The sequence below is a fragment of the Echeneis naucrates genome, chromosome 12, assembly GCF_900963305.1.
Source record: "Echeneis naucrates chromosome 12, fEcheNa1.1, whole genome shotgun sequence".
In the NCBI taxonomy this organism is placed as follows: Eukaryota; Metazoa; Chordata; class Actinopteri; order Carangiformes; family Echeneidae; genus Echeneis; species Echeneis naucrates.
In genome coordinates, this window is record NC_042522.1 from 18239650 (window position 1) to 18262382 (window position 22733).

At 43.2% G+C, this 22733-nt stretch overlaps 1 protein-coding gene across 2 annotated transcripts in view; it reads left to right on the plus strand.

Moving 5' to 3' along the window:
* adamts6 (ADAM metallopeptidase with thrombospondin type 1 motif, 6) overlaps nt 1-22733 on the plus strand; it is a 51417-nt gene that overhangs the window by 11647 nt on the left and 17037 nt on the right. For both annotated transcript variants that reach the window (XR_003841352.1, XM_029516370.1), the window contains exons 10-17: nt 2678-2783; nt 5107-5253; nt 9569-9710; nt 13500-13607; nt 15563-15708; nt 17212-17275; nt 20681-20783; nt 22356-22489. Coding sequence is in view for 1 of the 2 variants with exons in the window: in XM_029516370.1 (XP_029372230.1) it covers nt 2678-2783; nt 5107-5253; nt 9569-9710; nt 13500-13607; nt 15563-15708; nt 17212-17275; nt 20681-20783; nt 22356-22489 (950 nt within the window). In the remaining variant the exon portion in view is untranslated. The remainder of the gene's footprint in view (nt 1-2677; nt 2784-5106; nt 5254-9568; nt 9711-13499; nt 13608-15562; nt 15709-17211; nt 17276-20680; nt 20784-22355; nt 22490-22733) is intronic.

Genomic DNA, 22733 nt, shown 5'->3' on the forward strand with positions numbered 1-22733 from the left:
TGGTCAACTCCTCCTTTGGCCTCGCATTTATAAAACTCCTCTTGTCTCACTCCTCCGCCTCTAACCTCAGTTTGTCTAAGGTGTTTACTCTTCCACCGGGGCCGAGCAAAAAGGTATGTGTTGGAAAGTCAAGGCAGGGGGGCGCGAAGGATAAAGAGGAGAGTAGTGACAGAAGGTGGGGATGGAAAAGAAGAAGAGGAGGAGTTGAAAGGAAAATGGAAGGTTTAAAGGACAATTACAGGGAGTGTTAAGAGCATGCAGGAGGGAGATAGAGTGGATGACATGCCGGCTGTGGAGGAGTTGGGGGGTGGAAAAGAGGACAGCAAGCAGCGGCAGAGACCCTCCCCACCCCTCGCCCCACCCCAATCCTCCAACCCGCTCAGGCCTTCCCTTCTCCTCATCTTATCTCCGTGAAGGCCCTGCAGGCACCACAGTATATCTTGGAGGTAATATTGTGACTTCAGGGGTGGTTTGACAGATTGACCGCATTCGTCACATTCCCCCGGTCGCTTTAATTGCCCTGGCATCTGCTTGGCTTCCTAGTTGTCTCACTCCATGACCCCCCGCCTCCCTCCCTCACCCCTCCCTCGCTTCCTCACTTCTCTCTATCTCTCCTCCCCTCCCCTCTCAGAGGGGATCATGCTCCCGGGTCAGATCACTGGCCTTTAGGGTCGCTGAGTAATCACGGGGCTGGAGATAATGCACAGTCCACCGGGGTGTTAAGAGAAAACACTCGCAACGCTGTGTGTGTGTGTGTTGTGCGACTCACTTTACTCTCTCCAACACACACATTCTTAAACTAATCGTAGAGTAGCCACCCTCCCTCTCCTCCTCCTTTCTTCACCTTCAGGCTCCCTCTTTCCCCTGTAATGTCACGGTTTCAGTGGCCTCCTGATTTGCGAGTCTATTCTTGTTTAGCCTCTTAGTTAAGGAGGATACAAAAGCCATGCCACTTTTAGCGGGGAGGGACAGAGTTCATGCAAAACCATACAGGAGAAGTCCGCCGGCAGCTTCAGTGGCTGTATCACACTTTGCAGAAATCTCGGAGTGGGTGTGGCCCTCGACTGCGGAGTGCAAAACAAACGGAAGAGTTTGACTTTCTCAGCATCAATTTAACGGACCGGTCCACCCACCCGATTTCCATTTATGAAGTACGACTGTCTAAAACTAAACCGGTGTCATAATAAGTCCTTCCATCATGATTCCTATTAATATCAATCAGGTTAGAGTAAATAATAGAACCACCAAACAGCTGATTCTATTTTCTCACTTATGGTTGTTACATTAGAACCTGAGTGACATGAAATTTGGGAGATAGTGAAGGGGAGGAAAAAGCTTTTTAGGGTCCAGCTGGCTGGGAGTCAAACCGGAGACCTCCTGCTGGATCAGTGTACCCAAATGGTTTCCACTCAGCGATCAGAGGGTCGCTGGTGTCTTCTTCTTCTTTTACAGTAACATGTAGTCAGTGACCTTAAAGTGATGTCACCAATTGGTCTGCGAACTGTTGTTTTTGTTTTTCTGTCCATCTGTTGTTGTTTTTTTAAAACCATACTTAGAGGAGAAGGTAGATCTGACCTGCTCTGTACTCTGTAATCCTCATTGTGTCACTCACTTGGCCACGCCCCCTAATCTATCCCCCAATTTATTGTCTGTTTCCCACTAAATGGGACCATCATTCAAAAAATTCACATCACGTTGTATTGAAGACTTGAAACTAGAGACTGAGACTCGTTAGGACAACGTTTACTGAGCTGAAAACTCAATACATACCTCAATAAATAATTCTTAAGAGAGAAATAAAAAATTTAATGATGTGAGCAACACAAATGTATTGTAGACTTCCACAAGTGTTGGAATATCTCATAATCTGGGCAAATAAACCCCAAAATGATCCGTCTGACTCAGAGACAACAAGAGTTAGGTGAGAAAATGAGTTTTTGGAAACGGCTGATCTGATCCTTTAAGTCATGTAAATAATTTAGAGATGTTATGTTGTGAAGAACAATTAAATTTTTCTTTTCTCTCAAGACTTATACACATCCCCCAACACACACACACACACACACACGCGAACAGACGCACACACACCTGCTTTGTGCTGTCATACGATCCGCTCTGCAGTCACCTGTAGATGTAATCTGTGAAGAATTGCCTCCTGTCTCCCGAGCTGACCTGTAGGGAAAAAGGCCATGTGACACCTGGATTGTGGAGAAGTTTTAACGTTAAACACCCCCCCTCACACTCTCTCTCTCTACCCGCCCCCCCTCCCTCTTTCTCGCCTCTCTCGTTCTCTGACTCCAGTTTTGAAAATGAGGAAAACATCTATATTCTCTGACAGGTTTCTGGTGGGGCACAGCGTTGGGTTCTTATATTCCCCTTCCTTGGCTCATGGTTTTTAGGAGATCCCTTGTTACATGAATTGAAGTGAATAAATCTCACCCTGGTCTAGACATTTTCCAGAAGTCATTGTAGTTTGCAAGGAATAAAAAAAAAAAAAAAAATCTGTCTAGACAGTGATGCTGATGTCAACTCCCCAACACCCAAAAGCAAATCTACGACTTCAAGAGCCCATCATACGTGTGGAGTCCCGATTTTATGGCCACAAGTCCTCAGACTGCTACGTCTTGACCCTGTGTTTGTATGCTGTGTGTGTCTGTGTGTGTGTTTTTGTCCCTAGGCTTGGCCTCAGTGGCTGGAATGTGTGAGCCCGAGAGGAGCTGCAGCATCAATGAAGACATCGGCCTCAGTTCTGCTTTCACCATTGCTCACGAGATCGGCCACAAGTGAGTTTTAAGACTTTTAAGATCCTAATATAAAAATATAAATTTTGACTTTAGTGTCTGATGCAAATAGCAGAGGTGGGGCCGAGCCAACGGACTCCATGCAAGAGCCGCTCATATGAACAGATCGGATTTAAGATATTTAAGAGAGCACATCTCTTTTGCTAAATTTCAAGTGTTGAACATTCTCTCGAGATTTTTGATCTTTCATATGAGCCACGCTCAGATAGTTTGACTCTCTGAACAGACAAAAACGCTGTGTGGCATCATTAATTCATTTAGATTTCAACCTTCACAGTGACAGACAGTTAATTTGGGCTTCAGACGGCAATGCATACGTACAATTATACCTAAGTGTACATCTGTGCACATCCAAAGAGAGTTTAACTGATTAGATCCACATCAATTAGTCAAATAATCTATTCATGGATCTAAAGCAAATTGATTGGAAACTTTTTCTTGAAACTCACAAATTTTTAGAATGTGAATCATTTTTAAAGTAATGAAAGAACATGGCCGGTCTGTTAGTCAAACAGTGAGTAACTGTGTAATATCTTCTGATTGTCTCTGATCCCCTCGTATGAGTATTTGATATATGAGGCCTCTTGTGGCTTCTTCATGAACAAGAGGCTGAAACATTTCCAATTTAAAACAACTTTGTAAAGTTACGAGAGGACGATAGAGCTCGGGGTCGGCCTAATATCTGAATGGTTAGCACACAAACTGAGCAGCGACACAAACACTCTCTGCCACCATGCTCGTCACTAAAGATGTAAAATACTCCCACAAAATAACAGAGAGCCAAACAGAATTAAAAACAAAAGAAATCAAGACAAGAATAAAAAGCTTTCTTATATTGTCTTGAAACGTTTGAATCCAAACTCATAACTTTTCATTTGTGGTTTTCTTGTGCTGAAATTCTTGACATTTACGGGATCGATTGTCATAAAATCTGGTCTGCACTTTCATAACTTATATCACTGACTGGTCAAAGTTTCAAATTGTCCAGCATTTTTTTTTTCCTTCTTCTTTAGCTTCGTGCAAAACTAGTAACATTCCCCACATTCTGTGTTTGGTAAAGCAATAATTAGTAAATATTAGCACAAGGCCCCGCTTTGACTCGGCCTCATAGAGCGGTTAGTCTGGCTGAAGATTCAAAGCCTCTCTTAAACACATGTTTTAATCTTTGTCTTGGATGGGACGTCAACTTGTGAGGTGTCAGCAGATGAAATTCCTCTTTTTGCTTTGGATGGTTGTAAAACCTTTTATCACTTTTCACGACTGTGCCCTCTAATAATTGCTCTTAAACAAACATAACTTGCTCCTTGGGGTTTGCCAGACCTGCGTGGAGCCTCCCCCTGCAGACGTCTTGAACTGTATCTCCGCACATTTCCTCATGCTAATGTCAGTGTCCACATACCTCTGGCTCTTTCTTCCTGAATATAAAGCAAAATAATGATGATGTATTAGTCTACGTATTCCTCTCGAGAGAGTTCAGCAAGATGGCGATTTCCTTTATTATGTCTCGTGTCTGCTTCTGTTGTGGCGCAGTTGTAAAAATAGTCTCTGCTTCTAGAGGATGTTTGAAAAAACACACTGCAGCGGGGTTTCAAGCGGGCTGATTTATTTCCAAAGTAGGGTAAAATGTCATAAACGCCAGCCTTAGAAAAACAGGTTCAGGCTGTGCGTTGTGGTTTGGTTTGTTATATACATTAGACCTGATTTGTGCTTCTGGTCTGGAAGGAAAAGTAACGTGAGATTCTCTCTCAAATGATATCCAGACAGATAAGGTTGTTTTTTTTTTTTTCTATGAATTGTTAAAATGATTTATTTTCTGCTCTCTGTGTGAAATAAATTCTTGAGCAGCCTTCATATCAGACCACAAGGTTGGGAGTTGTTTGGGTTTTAGGTCTCTCTGGTGTCTGGTGCAGCGATTGATCTGAAGGGTCCAGGACCAGGACCAGGTCTCCCCCCTCCCACTGCCCCCCCCCGCCCCCCTCGTGGTGACTCCACCCCGTGACCTGCTCAGACCTGCAGGCGGTGATTGACAGGCAGGCATCAGAGTGGTGATTAGAACTTTTTTTTCGTTCCCGCTGAACTCCAGACAGGGTTTGACCCTTGACCCCTCAGGTCTCCACCACACAGCTGTTTTCAGAGCCACGGAGCGTCAACATTTTACAGCCGCGGCCGCTGAGGGGGAACCAGTTCGGCAGCCCGAACCAACTCCCTCCGTCCCGTCCTGAACAGAGCAGTTAAGCGCCACAGAAAGAGAGCGTCATCCGCCCAGGCTGCATTAACTCCAGCTTCTGTATTTTGTGTGTTCCAGTTTTGGGATGAACCATGATGGGATCGGGAATTCCTGCGGTACCAAAGGCCACGAGACAGCCAAGCTGATGGCCGCTCACATAACAGCCAACACCAACCCTTTCTCCTGGTCCGCCTGCAGCAAAGACTACATCACCAGCTTTCTCGAGTAAGTGGATGATTGTTGTTCCCTGTGGGACTGTCTGAGTGCGTTTGGATTTGCCTGCATGTGTGTGTGTGTGTGTGTGTGTGTCTGTCTCAGTCTGTGTGCACAGTGCAGAAAAAGGTGCATGCCTGTTTTCCTGCTCACTTTCAGCCGTCTCGCTTTACAACCCGCTGCCACTGCCTGGCCCTTGTGGTGACCCGCTAGGCTGCCTTGTATGCAAGTCCTTCCCCACTTATTCACATCCATTTCATCACTACGGCTCCTGCCAGACCTCCTTGTGGCTGCGTATGATAACTGGGTGCCTTTCACCCTTGCATCCCTGCACCACAAGGCGGGTGATGTTAGAGCTCCTGTGGTCCGTCGGCGGTGATGTGTAGGCCAGCTGCTTTTGACCGCTGCGCCTCTGTTTTGTGGGACAGGTCAAAGGAGACGAAAACGTTGAGCATGCGGATAAACAAAAGAGCAACAGGGTGATATTTTGGCGAAACATAAAAATAAACTTGAGTTAGGGGGCAAAGACAAAGCTTTTGGAGTTCATTTAGGATACTTACGATGATTTCCACCTGCACATTGAGCTGTTCATGCAGAGATCGTCCCTCAGATGAGAAACATTTTATTCTTCTTTAGCTACCAGAAAATGAGGGCAAGGATTCCTCACCAACTGTGTGAAACTGCTTGCTTGCAGCAATGTGAGGATAAATTACATGGTCAAATCAATATTTGTATGTGAACAATGGATGGATTTATTTATTTGAAAGGAGTAGTTTGTAGTTACAAACTCTGCTTCAGTCTTCTAGCCAACTGATTTGGTTTGGTCTCGCTTCTCTCACCCGTGTTGCTTCTAAGTGCAGCAGACTGCAGCCATTTTTTGTGAAAAGCACTGATAAACACTTATTGGTCAACATATTTGAGGATTTAACAGTGAAATAGCCAAACATATTCTCCGGGAAATGGTGGGGAACAAAGCAGAGTGAAAACTGGACAAGGTTGCCAGATTGAAACACACGATTATTCCAAAACTCACTCCTTCATGGATGAGAATCCCTGATTGCACCGTGCTGCCTTTATAATTATAATCCTTAAGTTTTCAGCCCTGGCTGATTTAGAGAAACCCGAGCTAATGCTACGGCAAACACTCCTTCATTGACATCTTGGTCAGAAAGCAGACGAGCAGCTGGCCTTTCTGTTTACAGAGCAGCCAAACAAAATCACATTGTTTTAATAAAGATGTCAGTCAAAAGTAATTGCAACCACAATCTGACTCCCTGCTGTATTTTAACTCATCCACTCAAAATAAAAATAAACAAGACACTAACTCAGAAATCTGATGGCAGACAGATTTTAATTCCTGCAAGGCTTCACAATAAAAGCCTCACTGGTTTATTGTCGGTGCAATACTTTTAATATGAAGCACCACCAGCAGGATGTTACGTTATGTTATAGGTAACATGGTTAGATGCTTGCATTTTAACATGAATCCCTTGAGTTTAAGTTGGCGCATGCTTCCCCTAGAACAATGAGAGGTGAAGTCTGAACGTACACACCATGAATAAATGGCTGAATAATTTTTTAGTAAATGAAATTTTTCCTGAACTCTTCTGTTACTGTGTAAAAGTCTTGAATCACCGTGCTGTAAACTTCTGCTTCATAACCTGCACGTATCTGGCTTTGAATAATTTGAATAAGTTGGAAAAGCAAAGTTTTATGCAAAAAGAAAGATTGGTTTTATTTATTACTGCACTCTGGATAATAGAATCTCTGTATTTAACCTTCTCCCCGAGGGGATGAGAAATAATCTTAGCTTGCTGTCATGAACTCAAAATTACTGCACGCACAAAACTAAGTGCTGCCTGCAAATGCTAATAAATAACCTTAAAAGCAAAATATTGGTCAGATGCATTGGAAGGCTGCAGTGTGTGTGCTTAGTTAGCAAGGCGCTCCAAGAAAGTGGATAATCACGGCTGTGGTTGTCAGAAGATGTTTCCGGCTGAAAGCTGTTGGAGGAGGGTGAGTGAACGAAAGAGATGACAGTATTATATGCCAACTTCCAACAAAGAGCCGCTTCTCTGCTGCCTCCGTCGGGTTCCTGTCCTGTTTTTGGCTCCAGTATCTGAGGATGACCGCGGCTGCGCTCGGACAAAAAGGTTGTTTTACTGAAGCACCTCTTGCTTAGCTTATTATACCTCCATCTGTGTCCGTCTGGTTGCAGGAGTTTTGTCTTTTTCATTCTGGTTTTATTGCATTTAGCTTTTATGTTTCTTACAAAAGGGTTCTTTCTGTAAACTCCAATTATCCTCCCCTTCTCTGCCTCAATCAGAGTTTTGGATATCGCGCATGCTTCTCCCTGCCAAGTAAACAACTTTGGCTGCGGCGTTGGCCTAGATTCACTGTCTTGCTCGAGCAATATGTGGCGCTTTGTTTGGGTTTTTTAGGAATGGTTTATGAATGCACTCACAGTTCAGTCATAGTTTATTCTCCCAAGTCTGCATGCCAGTTTGCTATAAATGTTAAAAAGCAGGCAGCTTGGGTCCATTAAACTCTCAGACCACATGCTCTTGACTTTGATATTAGACCAGTGTGACTTTGTGCCTTATGATAATTGTTGGGTTTGTCTGATTTAATCCTGCTGCTGTTTCACTGCTGGGTGGATCCGACCAGGATGGTTAATATCTACATGAATGACCGGGGTCAGAGGTCAGGGGTTGCCGATGTTCTATTTCCGCTCTGCATAATGAATTTGGCCGGATCCGCCGGACAGGAAGCCATTGCGACAATTTCAAATAATAGCCTCTATGTTTAAACTTTGACTATTTTGTCTCTCTCCAAACCAATAAATAGTGAGGCTTGCCCTTAGTGCTCAGGGAGTCTGACGGCCTCTGAGGCGCTCTCTATGACGGAGGGTCGTCCATTCAGTCAGTGAGAATGGAGAGAGGAAGAAAGACGACTGGGAAAAGGAAGAGAGTGGAAAACTGACTGCCCCTCTAAGGCTAGAGATTCTTCCTAAAATTCATTTTTTATTTGCTACCCTGGAATAAAAACTAAACAAACGTCAAACTTAGATGTCCCACTTTGTTCTAAATGGACTGAAAAGTATGAACAGCAGAACAACATTAAGTTTAAAATGATGTTAAAATCCAGAGGACTGTTCAAACGTCTATTATAACGCAGGTGCTGAAGAAGAAATTAATAAGATATTACAAAAACAAGACAGTTATTGCCGTTCACCTCTGTTGTCGCAGAGACAGAGAAGTCAGAACTATCATGTATTTTTTTTACTCCAATTTTCTCTCTTATATTCTTGGCACAAGTTTAAATCTGTTCAATCAAAGGCCTCACTCTGCGTTATTGTTGTCACCCAGCCGACTTTTCCTTTCGAGGGATGAGAAGCATTCCACTGCATGTTGCAGCTGCCACAGCTGGAAAAGAGGGCAGCGTTATAGTAAATATTCGTGGTAATATTTTTGCCTTGACTGGATCCCCTGACTCAGGCAGTAAGCAGAGGGGGTAGAGATCAAAATGAAACACATCTGTGTTTGTTTATTGGCACTTGTCTTTAGTGTGATTTTCGTCTCTTAACATGAAAAAAGGTCAAAAGGTTAAAAGAATAACACAAAAAATTTCTCAGTGTGAGCCAAGTGTTGGTCCTCTGAGACGCAGATAGATAGTTAAACAAGCTCAGCATCTTAACTCAGAATAAACACACACCCCAACAAAAGACGCAAGAGTGTGTTTTTATGGCTTCGCTACTAGAAAACTAGTGTGTGTGTGTGTGTGTGTGTGTGTGTGTGTGTGTCTGTGTGTTTTTCCCTTTTGTGAGTTCTTTGCAAGCGCACATATTTCTATCTGACAAAACAGACTAAACATAATCGTAGGCCTGGACATGTGACCCATAGCTCACTCCAGATTTTTCTCTTCCTTTCCCTACTCTGTCATTTTATTGGCTCCTCTGTGGATTCAGTATAAGCAGTGACATACAGCGCAGAGCCACATAATCAGAGAGGATTTGTGTTTTAAGACAGGCAGGTCGGCCGACAGCCTGCCCCCTTCCCCTCTGGTAAAAGTCTCTGCTTGTGCCTCAACGCTGCCCCTTTGATGAGGAGGTGTTGATGTGTAATATCAACATTAATTACATGTCATTTTGGATCGTTGACAAGCTTCCTGCAGTGGTAGTTTGGTGGTAAAATTAAACGAGTCACACAACACCGGCCAGCGTCTGAAAGAAAAGAGGAGGCGGGTGGAGAAGGGGGGAGGCTGTGATCGTGTAGAAAGGTTCCTTTGTGTAAGAAACAATCCTATTGTAGGTTTGTTTTTTTGACAGCTCAGGTCGGGGGACGTGTCTGGACAATGAACCTCTGAAACGAGACTTCCTGTACCCAACAGTGGCCCCGGGGCAGGTGTACGATGCAGACGAGCAGTGCCGCTTCCAGTACGGAGCCACCTCGCGCCAGTGCAAGTATGGGGTAAGAAACCAGCATCTTTCACGCTGCTCACTGACCCAAAGCCGCCTCCTCTCACGTTGCTTCACTGAAGGTTCTGCAGCTCGCAATCTCATATTTTCAAACCGGAACAAGAGATTGGATTGGTGAATCGCAGAAACACCCACACTGGGCTGGACTTTACTCTGAAAGGAGTGCAGGGTGGCGCAGCGTCTTCTCCAACATCCATCCAAATCAGACATCCAGTGAGAAAAGATCCACTGATTAATGTGAAAGTAAACCAAAGATTTCCTCTGAACTCTTGCAAAATGTTATCAATGATATTTTTCAACAGTTCATACATTTTTCAGGCTTAAGTCACTTATTCTGAAGGTGAAGTTTGGATTAAATTAAAGCCACGATGATTAAGATTTGATTATATCAGGCAAATCATTAAAGCTTAAATTTAAACATTAAACATTGAAGTCGGAAGAGAAAACAACATAACAGAAAATAACGCAGCCAACTGGCAGCATCAGCTTCCCGTATAAATCTGACGAGCAGTTTCAGTAGATACTAAACAATGTAGAGGCACTTAAGATAAAGATTATAAATGCAGTGAGATGCAGAGCGAACGGGGAGAAAGATAAAGCAGCAGATTTTCACATTGAAACAGCTGCGAAAAAATAATGAAATAATCAATTAACTGATTGGTGTCTTGCTTATTTTTGATAGTATGTGCGTGAGGAAACCTGTTGAAGTCCCCTGTGGGGAATAACAGTTTTCATCAAGTTCATATTTCCTCCTTGACATAAAAGGGAGGTAGAATATGTGAGGAAGGTAATTGTTTGACTATTGCCTGATAATTAGAGTCGGTCTGGAGGTGTCTTTCCACACATTGCCTTATTCATCTTTTTAATCTATAAACTTCTCAGACAAAGAGATGAAGGATTGAAGTCAACACCGCCCTCATCTGTTTTACTTTTTCCCTTTTTTTTTTTTTTTTTTTTTTCTAGCTGGTAATGATAATGATTCACCCTGCTGCTCCGAGTAATGAGAAAACCTTAATGCAGTGAAAGATGGGCCGCGACCGCACGCTAAAACGAGCGGTCAAGAGGATCCGCAAAGATTTAATGAACAATAATGTGATATTGTTTTGCGTCGCATAAATATTTGGGCGCATGATGGGAAAAAAGGGAGACAGAGATTAGCTGAGATCATATAGTTATTTCATTTCATTGAAAGAAATATCTGACAGCAGATTATGACAGGCCCCGAATCAAACCCTGTTATTTTGGCCCCTAAGCTCATAATTGTGGTTTTAGATCAGCATGAAAGACACATTTATGAGATTTATGAGCGGATTGGATTCCAGCGGTGATTCAACAGAGCTAGATTGGAGTTTTTTCATCTGACAATCAGATCTATTTCATGCAGCCATCTGTGAAAGAGATGCCCTCTGCGACGGCTCACAGGACAGACGCGACCGCAGAAATGGATAAAAATCTAATGAACGGAAGAGTCTGGTTTCTGAAGCCAGCGCTCCGCCGTTAACCAGCTGAACTTTTCCACATTTGGACGTTTGGCATTTTGTGTATGTTACTAATTGTTGTGTGCTGCAGAAGAACACAGATGAGCAGTGACGGGAAAGAGAGAGGTTTAGCCTGAAGGAATCCCGTTTTAGCTTTAATATATCTAGTGTTGATAAAACGACACCATTCTTTTGGCTTAGACTGCGAGACAACAAAACCCTTTGTGCGTGTTTTTTTCAAGCACAACAAACTGAATTTATAGTCACAAACTTGGACTGTGCTGTTCTCAGCAGGTTCCATCTGGTGGTTAAATATTTCTGTAATAATTGTTTCGTTCCTATAAAATATCAGAAAAATTTTAATTGATTGATTTGAAATCTGGTTTTGGGGAAATTTTTTACAAATGTTTGGTTTCTCCGAAAAGATCCACGAGAACATTCTTGCGAATTTGGCGCCAAAGAGCGCGACAAACAAAAGCTAAATAATGTTTCAAATAATTGCATCTCGAGCAGCATTTCTCAAATGCCTGGACCGGCTCACTCCCAAACATCCCCAGGACGGCGCTGAGCATATGAGGTTCCAGTTGATCTGGTGTTGTCAGCGTTTGATAGCTAACAGGCCGCTGATAGCTCAGGAGCAGGCTAACTTTTATCTGATCCTTCCTGTCGTATATCAAAAGACGCAAACTGCAGACTGATGAAGCTACGTGAGCAAAACGGTCCGTCCAACAATTCAAATCATAATGAGTTCATTTAATATTCCCGACTCTGCCTTTTAGTCAGCTCTGTGGTAACAATGTCATGCAGCTTTAGCCCCGCTGCATGCTACCATGACATATATATATATATTGTTTGAATATACCCAAAAATCCTCTCAATTAAAATGATTAATGATGAGGGCTCCGATTTGGCTACTTGGATCAAATGAAAGTGAAACCTATGTTGTTTTCTCTGTCAGGATCATGACCACTTGTGTTACCGCAGAGCAATATAACAGCAACATTGCACTGAAAAGGCCCATGGTGCCTTCAGGGAGAAGAGTTTTTAAGATTCTCGAACTGCAGGGGTTTCACAGACTGTGATGGGAAAAGTAACATGGCCATGAAGGGAGTAAAATGAGTCAAATTTATCGAAATGATTTCAGTGACGACGTTCTCAGGCACTTGGAAGCTGAAGGTATGAAAAATAAAGCATCCTATGATGACGATATCATTTTTTCTTTTTCATTTAAATTATTATTATTTTTTACTGCCGGCTCGCTCTCTGTTAGCGTAAATCCATCAGGTCCACATCCAGGTTCGTCAGGGTCCGGGCCGCTGACCTTTCAGCAGGGCCGACATAGTGAAAGGAGCGCTTGGGGAGGTTTATTGAAACCAGCTGGCAGAGCTGCAACCAGAGAGTGGCAGTTTGCCGCTTTATTTAAACTGGATATGCTCAGGGAGCTGCGGGGCCGTGGCGTATTTACTGACCCTGGGGGTCAGAATCTATGCGTGGGATCATAACTCTTTTTCATGGGCTTGCTCTTCTGCCGTACACAATTGTCCTGTAAAAGCCTTTGAAGTCGAAACGTGAGGCGACCCAGTCGGGTTTAATGGGAAATCTAATGCGAGGTTGTGCAGAGCTGTCTTTGTAACATGTGTTCACTTTATGGTTTTATTTATTTGAGGGGTAACTTAGTGCTGTCTTCCCACTACCGCTCCTTTAGTAATCTAAATGGATTCTCCTTATGTGGCAGACTGAAGAGTGAGGAGGAGAGGACAGGGATATGTTTATTCAGTCCGCTCAGTAATACTAAAGATATTTGTTGGTCTTCTTTATCTCGGACTTGGGAGGCCTGTTGCGCATTCTTGAATTCCCCCAAGAAGTTGAAACGGGATTTCTTGAACTGATGTCACGGTCCCGTGCGGTCTCAAGGTGAATGTGAGCAAACGTTAGTCATGGTGTTGATCCAGCCGTCTCTTAGTTTCTCATAAAAGAACGCTAAGAGCGCCCGGAGACCCTTTGGCATTTTGTTCAGCATGCACGATGATCCAAAGCACACAGACTTTGGAAGACAGATGTCCGTCTTCATTGACTCCTCTCATTCTCTGATTTATCGATTAACTTTGTCTGCTGTTTTTTTTTTTTTTTCTTCTTCTGTCAAAGTAGAAAAGGAAAGGAAAAAAAAACAACAACAAAAAAACACCACACACCAAAAACTACTGATAAATCACCCTCAGCCTTATCAGCACCCCTCCCCACCCCCACCCGCAGTCTGCTGAATTGATTTATTCTGACCAACTCGCTTTTGCCTTCTTTCCTAGGAAGTGTGTAGAGAGCTCTGGTGCCTTAGCAAAAGCAACCGCTGTGTAACAAACAGTATCCCGGCTGCAGAGGGGACTCTGTGCCAGACCGGCAGCATTGAGAAAGGGGTAAGTCACTGAATGGACATTTAAAGCCTCCACCTCGGTACAATGGAGGCTCAGAGACTTATCTATTTATTTCTTTATTTTTTGGGGGTGTTCACTGAATTAAATTGTTCGAAACTTGCTCTGTTTAGCAAAGAGGCCAAAGACTAATCAACTTAAACTAAATCCTCAACTGTTTCGATAATTGATTACTTCTTTTGTTGCCTCATCAGGCAAAATCCTGGAGTTTCTTAGTCTTCTGTCAAATATTAAGTGGATATTTTAAGGTTTAAGGGTTTTGATTGGATATTGGATGTTTAATGCTTTAAACTGGCAAACCACATCGAAACTTGTGTGAATGTGAGCGCCCAAAATGGGTTTTTAATTAAAGTGGTTGGAGGACCACATCAGGAAAGACTCCAGGATGACGATCACTCCTTTGGATAATCCACAGACCTCCGTTGGAATTAAAATTAAACTAGACAGACATTTTCTAATTAAATAAGATGAATTACAGCAATCACAGCTAGATACTTCTTACATTTATTATCTGATAATTAGATGGAACAGCCCTTTAAGTATCAGTCAGGCAGTTCAATAACTGTTAAAACTGATATTTCACCGCCTCAACTTGGATTTCTTCCCCTCTGGGAAGAGGCTGTGTTTCCACACACATGCAGGCAGGCAGGCAGGCTTTAGGTCATCGGCCCACTGTTGATGCCAGCCAGGTTAGGAGAGACAGTTTTAACACGGATTACGGCAGCCATTGTCACTGGATGGTCCGAGGTCTAAAAGGGAAGAATGGGAGGGTGTCACGAGCTGTCACCCGTGATTACCATTAGCTGAGTGGAGCCTTTGAGGGCCGGGGCCCACGGACAGGGTCCTGGACAACACAGGGGGCCCCAGGTTGAGCCTGGGGGGCTTTGGAACAGCTTTAGGAGAGCCAGTGGCATACCCTGTCTGCCCCTGCCCGGGGCAGCTTCAAAGGAATATGAATGTCAGCCATTTCTCACCCAGCGTGTTATGGAGAGAGGCCCTTCCACCAGGAACGGGGGGAGGAGCAAAAACCGACCTCCATACAGTTTTTTCTGTTTTGTTTGGTTTTGACTGTATTCAAATGGACACAGCTATAAGATATATATTATCCAAGCTTGTTGGAAGAGTTTACCCCCCACCCTTGTGTCCTGATCCCTCAGTCCCCCCCGCCTCACCCCGTCTCTCCTCTCTCCCACGGCTAATCTTGTTTGGACAGCGTCTCGGGACGTGAATGATTATTCAGAGAAAGAGGACAGTGGCCCAACGTAGCCCTCACCTTGACTGTCCCAGGCTCTCTGGGTTCTTAACCTACTGACACAGTTGGAGAGACAAAGGGCTGTCCCTGATTCCACCCCCACCCGTCGTCCCTCTGGGTCTCTGGACGGCTTAACATGAGGCTTAAAACACTCCCGACACATTTCACAGAACACTGAAAACTGTAAACCAAAGAACAAAATCACTATGAAAAGTTCTTGAATCAGATCTTCAGACAAAGGAATGTTCTCCTTTGTTTGCTTTCTACAGCCCAGTTATCACTCCGTTTTGATATATCCGAATAAAAGTAGCAATAAGACCGAATATATCAGATAATAGTTTCAAATGTCCAAAATCCCGTCTTTAGGTTTCTCCTTTTGTTCGCCAACAGGGCGAAACTCAACCCGAGGAAAAAAGTCTTCACAAAGAAACACATTAAACACTGAAAGTCTTATTTTCATATTTAAACCAGTAAGATTCTAAATTAAATTAAGGAAAGAGGGACAGCAATGGCACACTGACAGGTGAGAGGGAAGAAATAACAGGACTAATGTGGAGAGAGACGAACAGCTAACCATCAGCATGTTATCGTCTAAGTGGTGTTGTTGTTTTCAGAGAAATGATTCAAACCGTCTATGCATGTTAACCAACGCTGTCTGTGTGTGCTTCTCCTTCTCCTCTCCGGTCAGTGGTGCTACCAGGGGGAGTGTGTTGCCTTTGGTACTTGGCCTCAGAGTGTGGATGGAGGCTGGGGGCCCTGGTCGCTGTGGGGGGAGTGCAGCAGGACCTGTGGGGGCGGTGTATCCTCCTCCATGAGGCAGTGTGACAGCCCAGCGTAAGTAGGCAAAGTAAGCCACAGCAAGCTGAACACACACATCCAGGTCCTGCCTACAGGTGTGTGTGTGTGTGTGTGTGTGTGTGTGTGTGTGTGTGTGTGCGTGCGCGGATGTGTGTTAATTGAATAATTAGATTTTCTTGTGTAGTGAAATGTTTCCAGAGTTAATGTTTTGTCCTTTTTTTCTGGGATATTTTCCCAAAATGTCTCTCAAACCTTTTTATTTTTAACGTTGGCACGTGTCTCCGTCCATTTTGATCAGGCGTTATGATGCATTAACACAAGCTCAAAGAGCTGACCACATTTTGGTTGTCAAAAGTAACATAGAAAGTCTTTCTTGGTCTGATGTGATCAACACTAAACACCAAGCCAAGCAAAATTTATGAGGTAGATAATCTTGCTTTAACAACAACCATCCAAGAACAGGTTTTGAAATGGATGATTTGGGGACTGGATTTGCTGCTTAACTCAACCTGGATCCATTTCCACAGCTGGAAAATCTAAATTTGGGCAAAGTTTTGCAGTTACACAGAATATTACAATCATTTCTCATGTTTTCTTCCCTGAGCGATGCCGCTTGGTCAGTGTTTGTCCTCAGATGGATTTGTGTTGAAAAGATGCAGCTCACTCTCTGCCGTAGATTAGATACAGCGCTGCACAGTTTTATTTTAAGGCCACTCTTTATCCAACTTTGTGCTCCTTCGCTCTGGACGTTAGATGTTATGTGAAACATGTCATGGGAAGACACGAGAAAGAGCAGCATGTTTATCGCAGAGCCTGAATGTTTTCAGTAAAGTGGAAATGCCGATGGAGGGGAAGGTTGAGAGGAAGGCAGGCGATGTAGTAGACTCGAGTTAATATTCAAATTTACACAAGCTCAGATTATACGATACTTAAATAAACTGAAGAGTCATTTTATAAATTCGTAATTTTGTGATACGTGAGTCCCAACCAGTTTGTTTAAGCCACGTTTGAGGTGTTGATGCTGTAAAATATGTGACATTTGAGGTTGTTTAGGGGAACTGGGAGGAAGGGATTGATAAAGGGAACAAAACACTGCACTGCTTTTTCTTCAGAATAAACATAATAAGCCCCCAAAAGAAACAAAGATTGCTTCGGTACATGTGACCAGTGGACGAGTAAAAGGAATGAGTAGAGAATTGTTCTGAGGTTACACATTTTACTCTCTCTTCCCAAATCTAAATGTCATGTCACACTCCAGGGCTTTCAGAGCGGCTTGGATTTCATGAATGAATCACTGGCCCACAAACTCAGCAAAGCAGCAAACGCAGACAGACTTCTGGCAGAGAATTTTTTTTTTTTTTGAGGCCTGTTTCATGAGCTAATATCAGCAGACCTTTCTTCATGTACTCACAACATCCCAAACATTATTACTTTTGAAGAACATTTATGACGTGTTGATCGATTTTTATTTTTGGGGGTGGGTGTCACGTCCTTTCACCGTTCAGTTCCCTGCTCATTCACCTCTCCTGTGTCTCTCAGTCCATCCGGAGGAGGCAAGTACTGTCTTGGAGAGAGGAAACGCTACAGATCCTGTAACACCGACGTGAGTTTCTTTCATTTCTTTGTTTTACTCTGCTACTTTTAGGACAAACTACATCTGCAATGACTTAATATCCACTTTAGATTCATAGTTTTCTTGCTAAGGCCTCTCTGAACATTGTTCTCGCTGTGCAGCCAACATCTTTCAAAAGAGAGAAGATCTGAGTCACTCATTTGACTCAGCCTCGATTGTTATTGTGCACTCACAGCAATGAGGTCAATGAGCACTGGTCTTTTTTTTTCTTTGCCCTGGGTTTTGCCCCTCAGGCACCAGAGAGGCTTCTCTGCCCTCAACAACAAAGACGGGCCCTGACTCGGTTATTTTATCTTTTAACTTCCTGTCTCCTTTGGAAGTGAGGCTGACATTGAGTCCATTCTCGTCTGACGGTTTCTATATTGGCTGTTTTGGCGGCTGACGATGACGCACAGTTCACGTCGTTTGTAAAGAGGACGTGTTCTACTTCCTGTTCATATAACTGAACAAATTATATAATGATCCTATTCAGTGTTCGTCAAGAAACCTGCAACACAATGCTAATAAGTTAGCATCGGACTAGCGTTTTTGAGAAATGTATATCGGGCTGTGACCTTTGACCTGTATTTGGTATATCATTGATAGCAGACAGAAGTAAAGGATTTGGATTTGTTGGGGCATTTTTTTGGCTGAAGATGCATTTAATATATATTTATATTGAAATGTAATTTTTGTGGCGGGGGATAAATATCCACACACAGGTTTGGGGGGGGGGGGGGGGGGGGGGTTGGTCTGCCCTGGACAGCATGAACTCCTGCCAAACAGGTTACGATAGGAGAAGCTTCACAGGCGACGCAGAATCACCTTAGAGACGGACCGTGGGATGGATATTGATTTAAAAAAAACGCCCCCCTCTGTAACTTTGGCTTCACTCTGGCATTTTATAGTTCATATATTGTTTGTGAGATTTCACTCGTGTCGACAATGATGGTCGTTTTAGAGTCTGTTTCATGAAAAGCAATTCACAATCCTTTTTTTTTATTATTATTGAGGTCTGGAGCAATGCTTTAAACAAATATTTAGCATGGCTGCATGCTGAGGTCTCTGTTCAACTATTTCTAGGTGGCCGTTTTTTCACAAGGTGAAAATTGAAATCGGGCCCTGGTGGACATTTAACCGCAAGTCTTAAAAATAACAGCTGAAAGCAAGCACTGAGTGTTTTCTTTGGAAAACAAACAACACCCCTAACCGCTATTTCATCACACTGACCACACCTTGTCCAGGGAAATGTGTGTGTGCGTGTGTGTGAGAGAGAGATCCAGATGTAGATACGAGACATACTCTCTCACACACACACTCACATAGATTGATGACATCCAGCTATTTTTCCTCTAATCACTGGTCAGGTATTTGTTAATGGTGCCCCCCTCCCACTCCTCCTCTCTTTTTACTACTGTGTTTTCCCTGGGGAGAGTTGCTTTATATGAAAATTCTGCTCCCGTTAGCACAAAGCTTCATGTCAGATAAACTGAGGAAGGTTTGTCTGTGAATGGGTGAGACCCTCCGACAGTTTGAGTGACGTGTTTCCATAAAGCTATGGGACGGTTTTGTGGTGTGCTCTATCTATATCTATCTACATAAAGTCTGCAGGATGCCTGAGTGTTCAATTAGCTGAACTCTTTCTACAAGCAGCAGCAAGAATAGTTTAAATCACGAACATGTCCACCAAATTCAATTCAATCAAGACATTTAGTAGTTGTTAGTAGTAGATATTTTCCCCTCGAGCCTCAGAGGTGTGTGAAGATGCACCAATCTAATGATTGGTCATCTCTGCAGAGGAAAAGCGCAACGTGCTCTAACTCCAGTTGTTTAAATGACTTCCTGCGTTACTCTCCGGCTTTTGGACTCATGCCGTAGGACATTTTTGCGTTTTAACAGATCATGAATCAAAAGATTATCAACGCCTTAATTGAAAATGAAAATAACTCTCATGTGCTTGTTCGTGATCTATTCCCGCCATTAAACACGTGTTGGAATGTGTAAATCTCATCTGGGCCTGTGTTGTAATTTCAACACACACTTGTAATCATATCATATATTTTGTCTCCTCTGACTTGATCTACATGTTTGATGTGCAAGTTTAAAGCTGCCATATTGGCAAAACACCGGTAATGAAAGTGGCTGAGTCTCCCTGCGGCCCGCTCCACTGTGGAACGCTTTCAGCGTGTGAAATACAGCTTTGACCTAAGAGCTTTTATTTGTCCTGGGGGAGAGTGTTTTGAGGTTTCTAAGGACCTTTTCACACCAATAAAGTGTTCCTTTCCACTTTTTACCTCCTCTTACTGGCCGTAATCCACACTGTGGAGTCCCATCCCTGATAGGTTAGTCTGGAACCAGAACCAGAACCAGGTCTGCACCAGCCTGTGCTGTGCCGGGCTTCTGCCTGCTTTGGCTCGGTTTATGTTTCTAATTACCCGGCCAAAGAAGTGCTTCATTATCCATCATAAATCCACACATGAAAACAAAGCAATCTCTCCAAATGCAAAACACACTGTTCTCAATTAGGAATTCCAAGAAACAAGTCTGTTTTAGTGTCTGAAAATAAAATGTGACATTTTAGACAGACTTTGTCCAGTTGTTAATAATGATGTTGTCTGTGCGAATAAAAACTTCCCAGAATAAAGAAAAAGTCTCCGCAGATAATTCACTTACTCAAATGGTAACAGCATGGTTGTCTGCATCTCTAGGCCGTCCCAAAGTGCTCACAAGGTTTAGCTGCTTTAACAAAAATCACATTTTCCTATTGTTTCAGGCATTCATTGTCCCCTCCTAATTTCTGTATGATAATAAAATCAATTGGCGGCCCCTTTAAACCTGTTTGAGCTCTGTAATCCATCACAGCGAACATCCAGTCAGTAAAACCTTCTGCACCGCTTTACTCTGCGACACTGAGGCAAGCTTGGCAAAGAATAAAGCAAGATTTATTGTTCATAGTCAAAGATTAAATAACTCAAGTTTCTTTTCTTTTTGTTTCTTCAATTTTTATTAGGAATTTTTTTTTTTTTTTTTTTTATGGCACTAACAGCAAAAGAAAACAGCGACACTGTTTTAACCACTGTGGCATTTATTTCATAAAATGATGATTATTGCAAAAACCAAACACATCAGTGAAATATAAGGAGGGAAACCAAGAACAGTCTAAATAAAAGTTGTCGAATTTAACCATGCTGGGTTGTATAGAAAGCCTGATCCTTCTTATTATGATGTGCGATTTGAAGGTAATTGCTGACTGAAGGTGGCTAATTCACAAAAGTCTGGTGGTAGAGTTTCATAATTTACAACATAAAAGCCAAAGTTTGTCTCCTTTTTAAAGTGTACAGATTTGTTAGAATCATTGTTTACTCCTCTTTTTTGTTGTCGTTTTGTTTTTCCCAGGCCTGCCCTGTAGGATCTCGCGACTTTCGAGAGAAGCAGTGTGCAGATTTCGACAACATGCCTTTCCGTGGGAAATACTACAACTGGAAGCCTTACACCGGAGGTGAGTTCATGACGGCATTCTGCAAAAGTTTCTGTGTAAAGTTCAGCTTGGAAAAACTAAACTGAATCAGGCTGTTCAGGCAAAGATGATCGGTAGCACAATCCGCCAAAGTGAAGTGATTTGCTCCGCCTGGTGACTCACCTGGTGGAGCAAATACCACAAAGGCTGTCTCCTAACCGCAACAGCTGGGGTTCAGATCATCAGCAGCCCCCCCTCCACCCCACACACACACACACACACACACAACCTCCCTTTCTTACTCTCAATGCGACTATCAGAAAATCTGAATAAAAGTGAAGAAATACCCCCAAAAATAACTATAGAACTTTTAAAACCCAAAGTGCATTGTTTCACCCTTAGGACAGAAACTGAAGCTATTTAATGATAAAAGTTGATAGATTTATTTATCCTTTATCGTGGAGAGTCCTCGGTCATTGCACAAAGTCAGCAGTTGTATTAACACACTCAAACAGGAAACAGGAGGAGACTGTGACTATTCTGGAGATGAATCTTTATGCTAAACTTTGCTAACTGAGCTGCAGTCACTACGTTTTTTAAAACATTTAAATCTCCATTTTCATCTATTACTCTGCCGTCTACTCTACATGTTGAGTGCCAGAAAGCTAAAGTCAGCTTTTTTTTTCAACCTGCAAGTAAAAAGGTGTGAATATTAAGTAACAACTAATCTGCACACATGGATAGCTTTAATTTAAAGGTGTGTAATTCTCCACTTATGTTACAAGTTTGAAGCGCTTGCTCTGGAATATTTTACCCATTCAGTCTCTGACGAGTTTCCTTCCTTTATTTTTGCATCACCAGTAATGACAGAGCGCGCTGCTTGTGTGCACATTTAACACCGAGTAAAGAATTCCTCAGATTCCTGTACGCTGTGCTCTGTGCTCCGTGCTCCCTGCTCGACCCGCCGCTGCTGCTGCTGCTGGAAGATTTTTTGCAGATATTTTACGTTTTGGACAGATGTCCTGACACAGACCATGTCAAGAATCTCCCAGGAGGAGGAGGAGGAGGACCAGAGCTCAGGTCTTTGGTCTTATTCTGGATCAGCACTTATTGAATCCAGCCAGGAGGGTTGGAAATGCTATTGTACTATCACAGTTATTGGCAGGAGTGCGGACCTTGTACCCCCCCGCACTCAACCCCCCACATGCCCCCCATCCCTCCAAGTTCTGCCCTTGATGTGTGCAGATCATGGAAAATATCCACTTAACTAAAAACACAAATGGCTCAAAGAGTTTGAAGCATATAAACATGGACACGGACAAAACAAGGAAACGGGAGAGTTGTCTCTGATGGTGTCAGCGGTGACGGCGATGTCACGCTGCGGAATTCAGATCTGAGTGCCGCTGACTTTCCCACCACGTGATTATTATTGTCAGCAGGTTCGAAGGCAGATGTCAGAGCTGGCTGTGAGTCCTGGAACGGCTCCAGCAACTCATTCGCCGGCCTCCGTGTCGTCGGGGCGCACAAGGTCACATTGTGTGTTTGGCGTGTGTGTGTGTGTGTGTGTGTGCAGGCTGAACTGTAGATAACTGTGTGTACTTTGTGTAAATCCAGGTGGTGTGAAGCCCTGTGCGCTGAACTGCTTGGCAGAAGGCTACAACTTCTACACAGAGCGCTCTCCTGCAGTGATCGATGGCACCCGGTGTCAGGCCGACTCTCTGGACATCTGCATCAATGGAGAGTGTAAGGTGAGGCAGCAGGGCAGAGATGTGTGAGGGTGTGCACACCTCTGACATATTAGGCTCTAAAAACTACAACTACCTTATTTTCACCCTTTGCATAAATTCTACTTCAAGTAAATTTGACCCATTTTGATGATGCATGAATTATTTTGGTCATCATTTCATCAAAAAAAGGTTCTGCGTTCTGCTTTTCTTCGTCCTTCGTGGTCATAAACTGAACAAAACCGCATATTTGAATATTTTAGCTGTT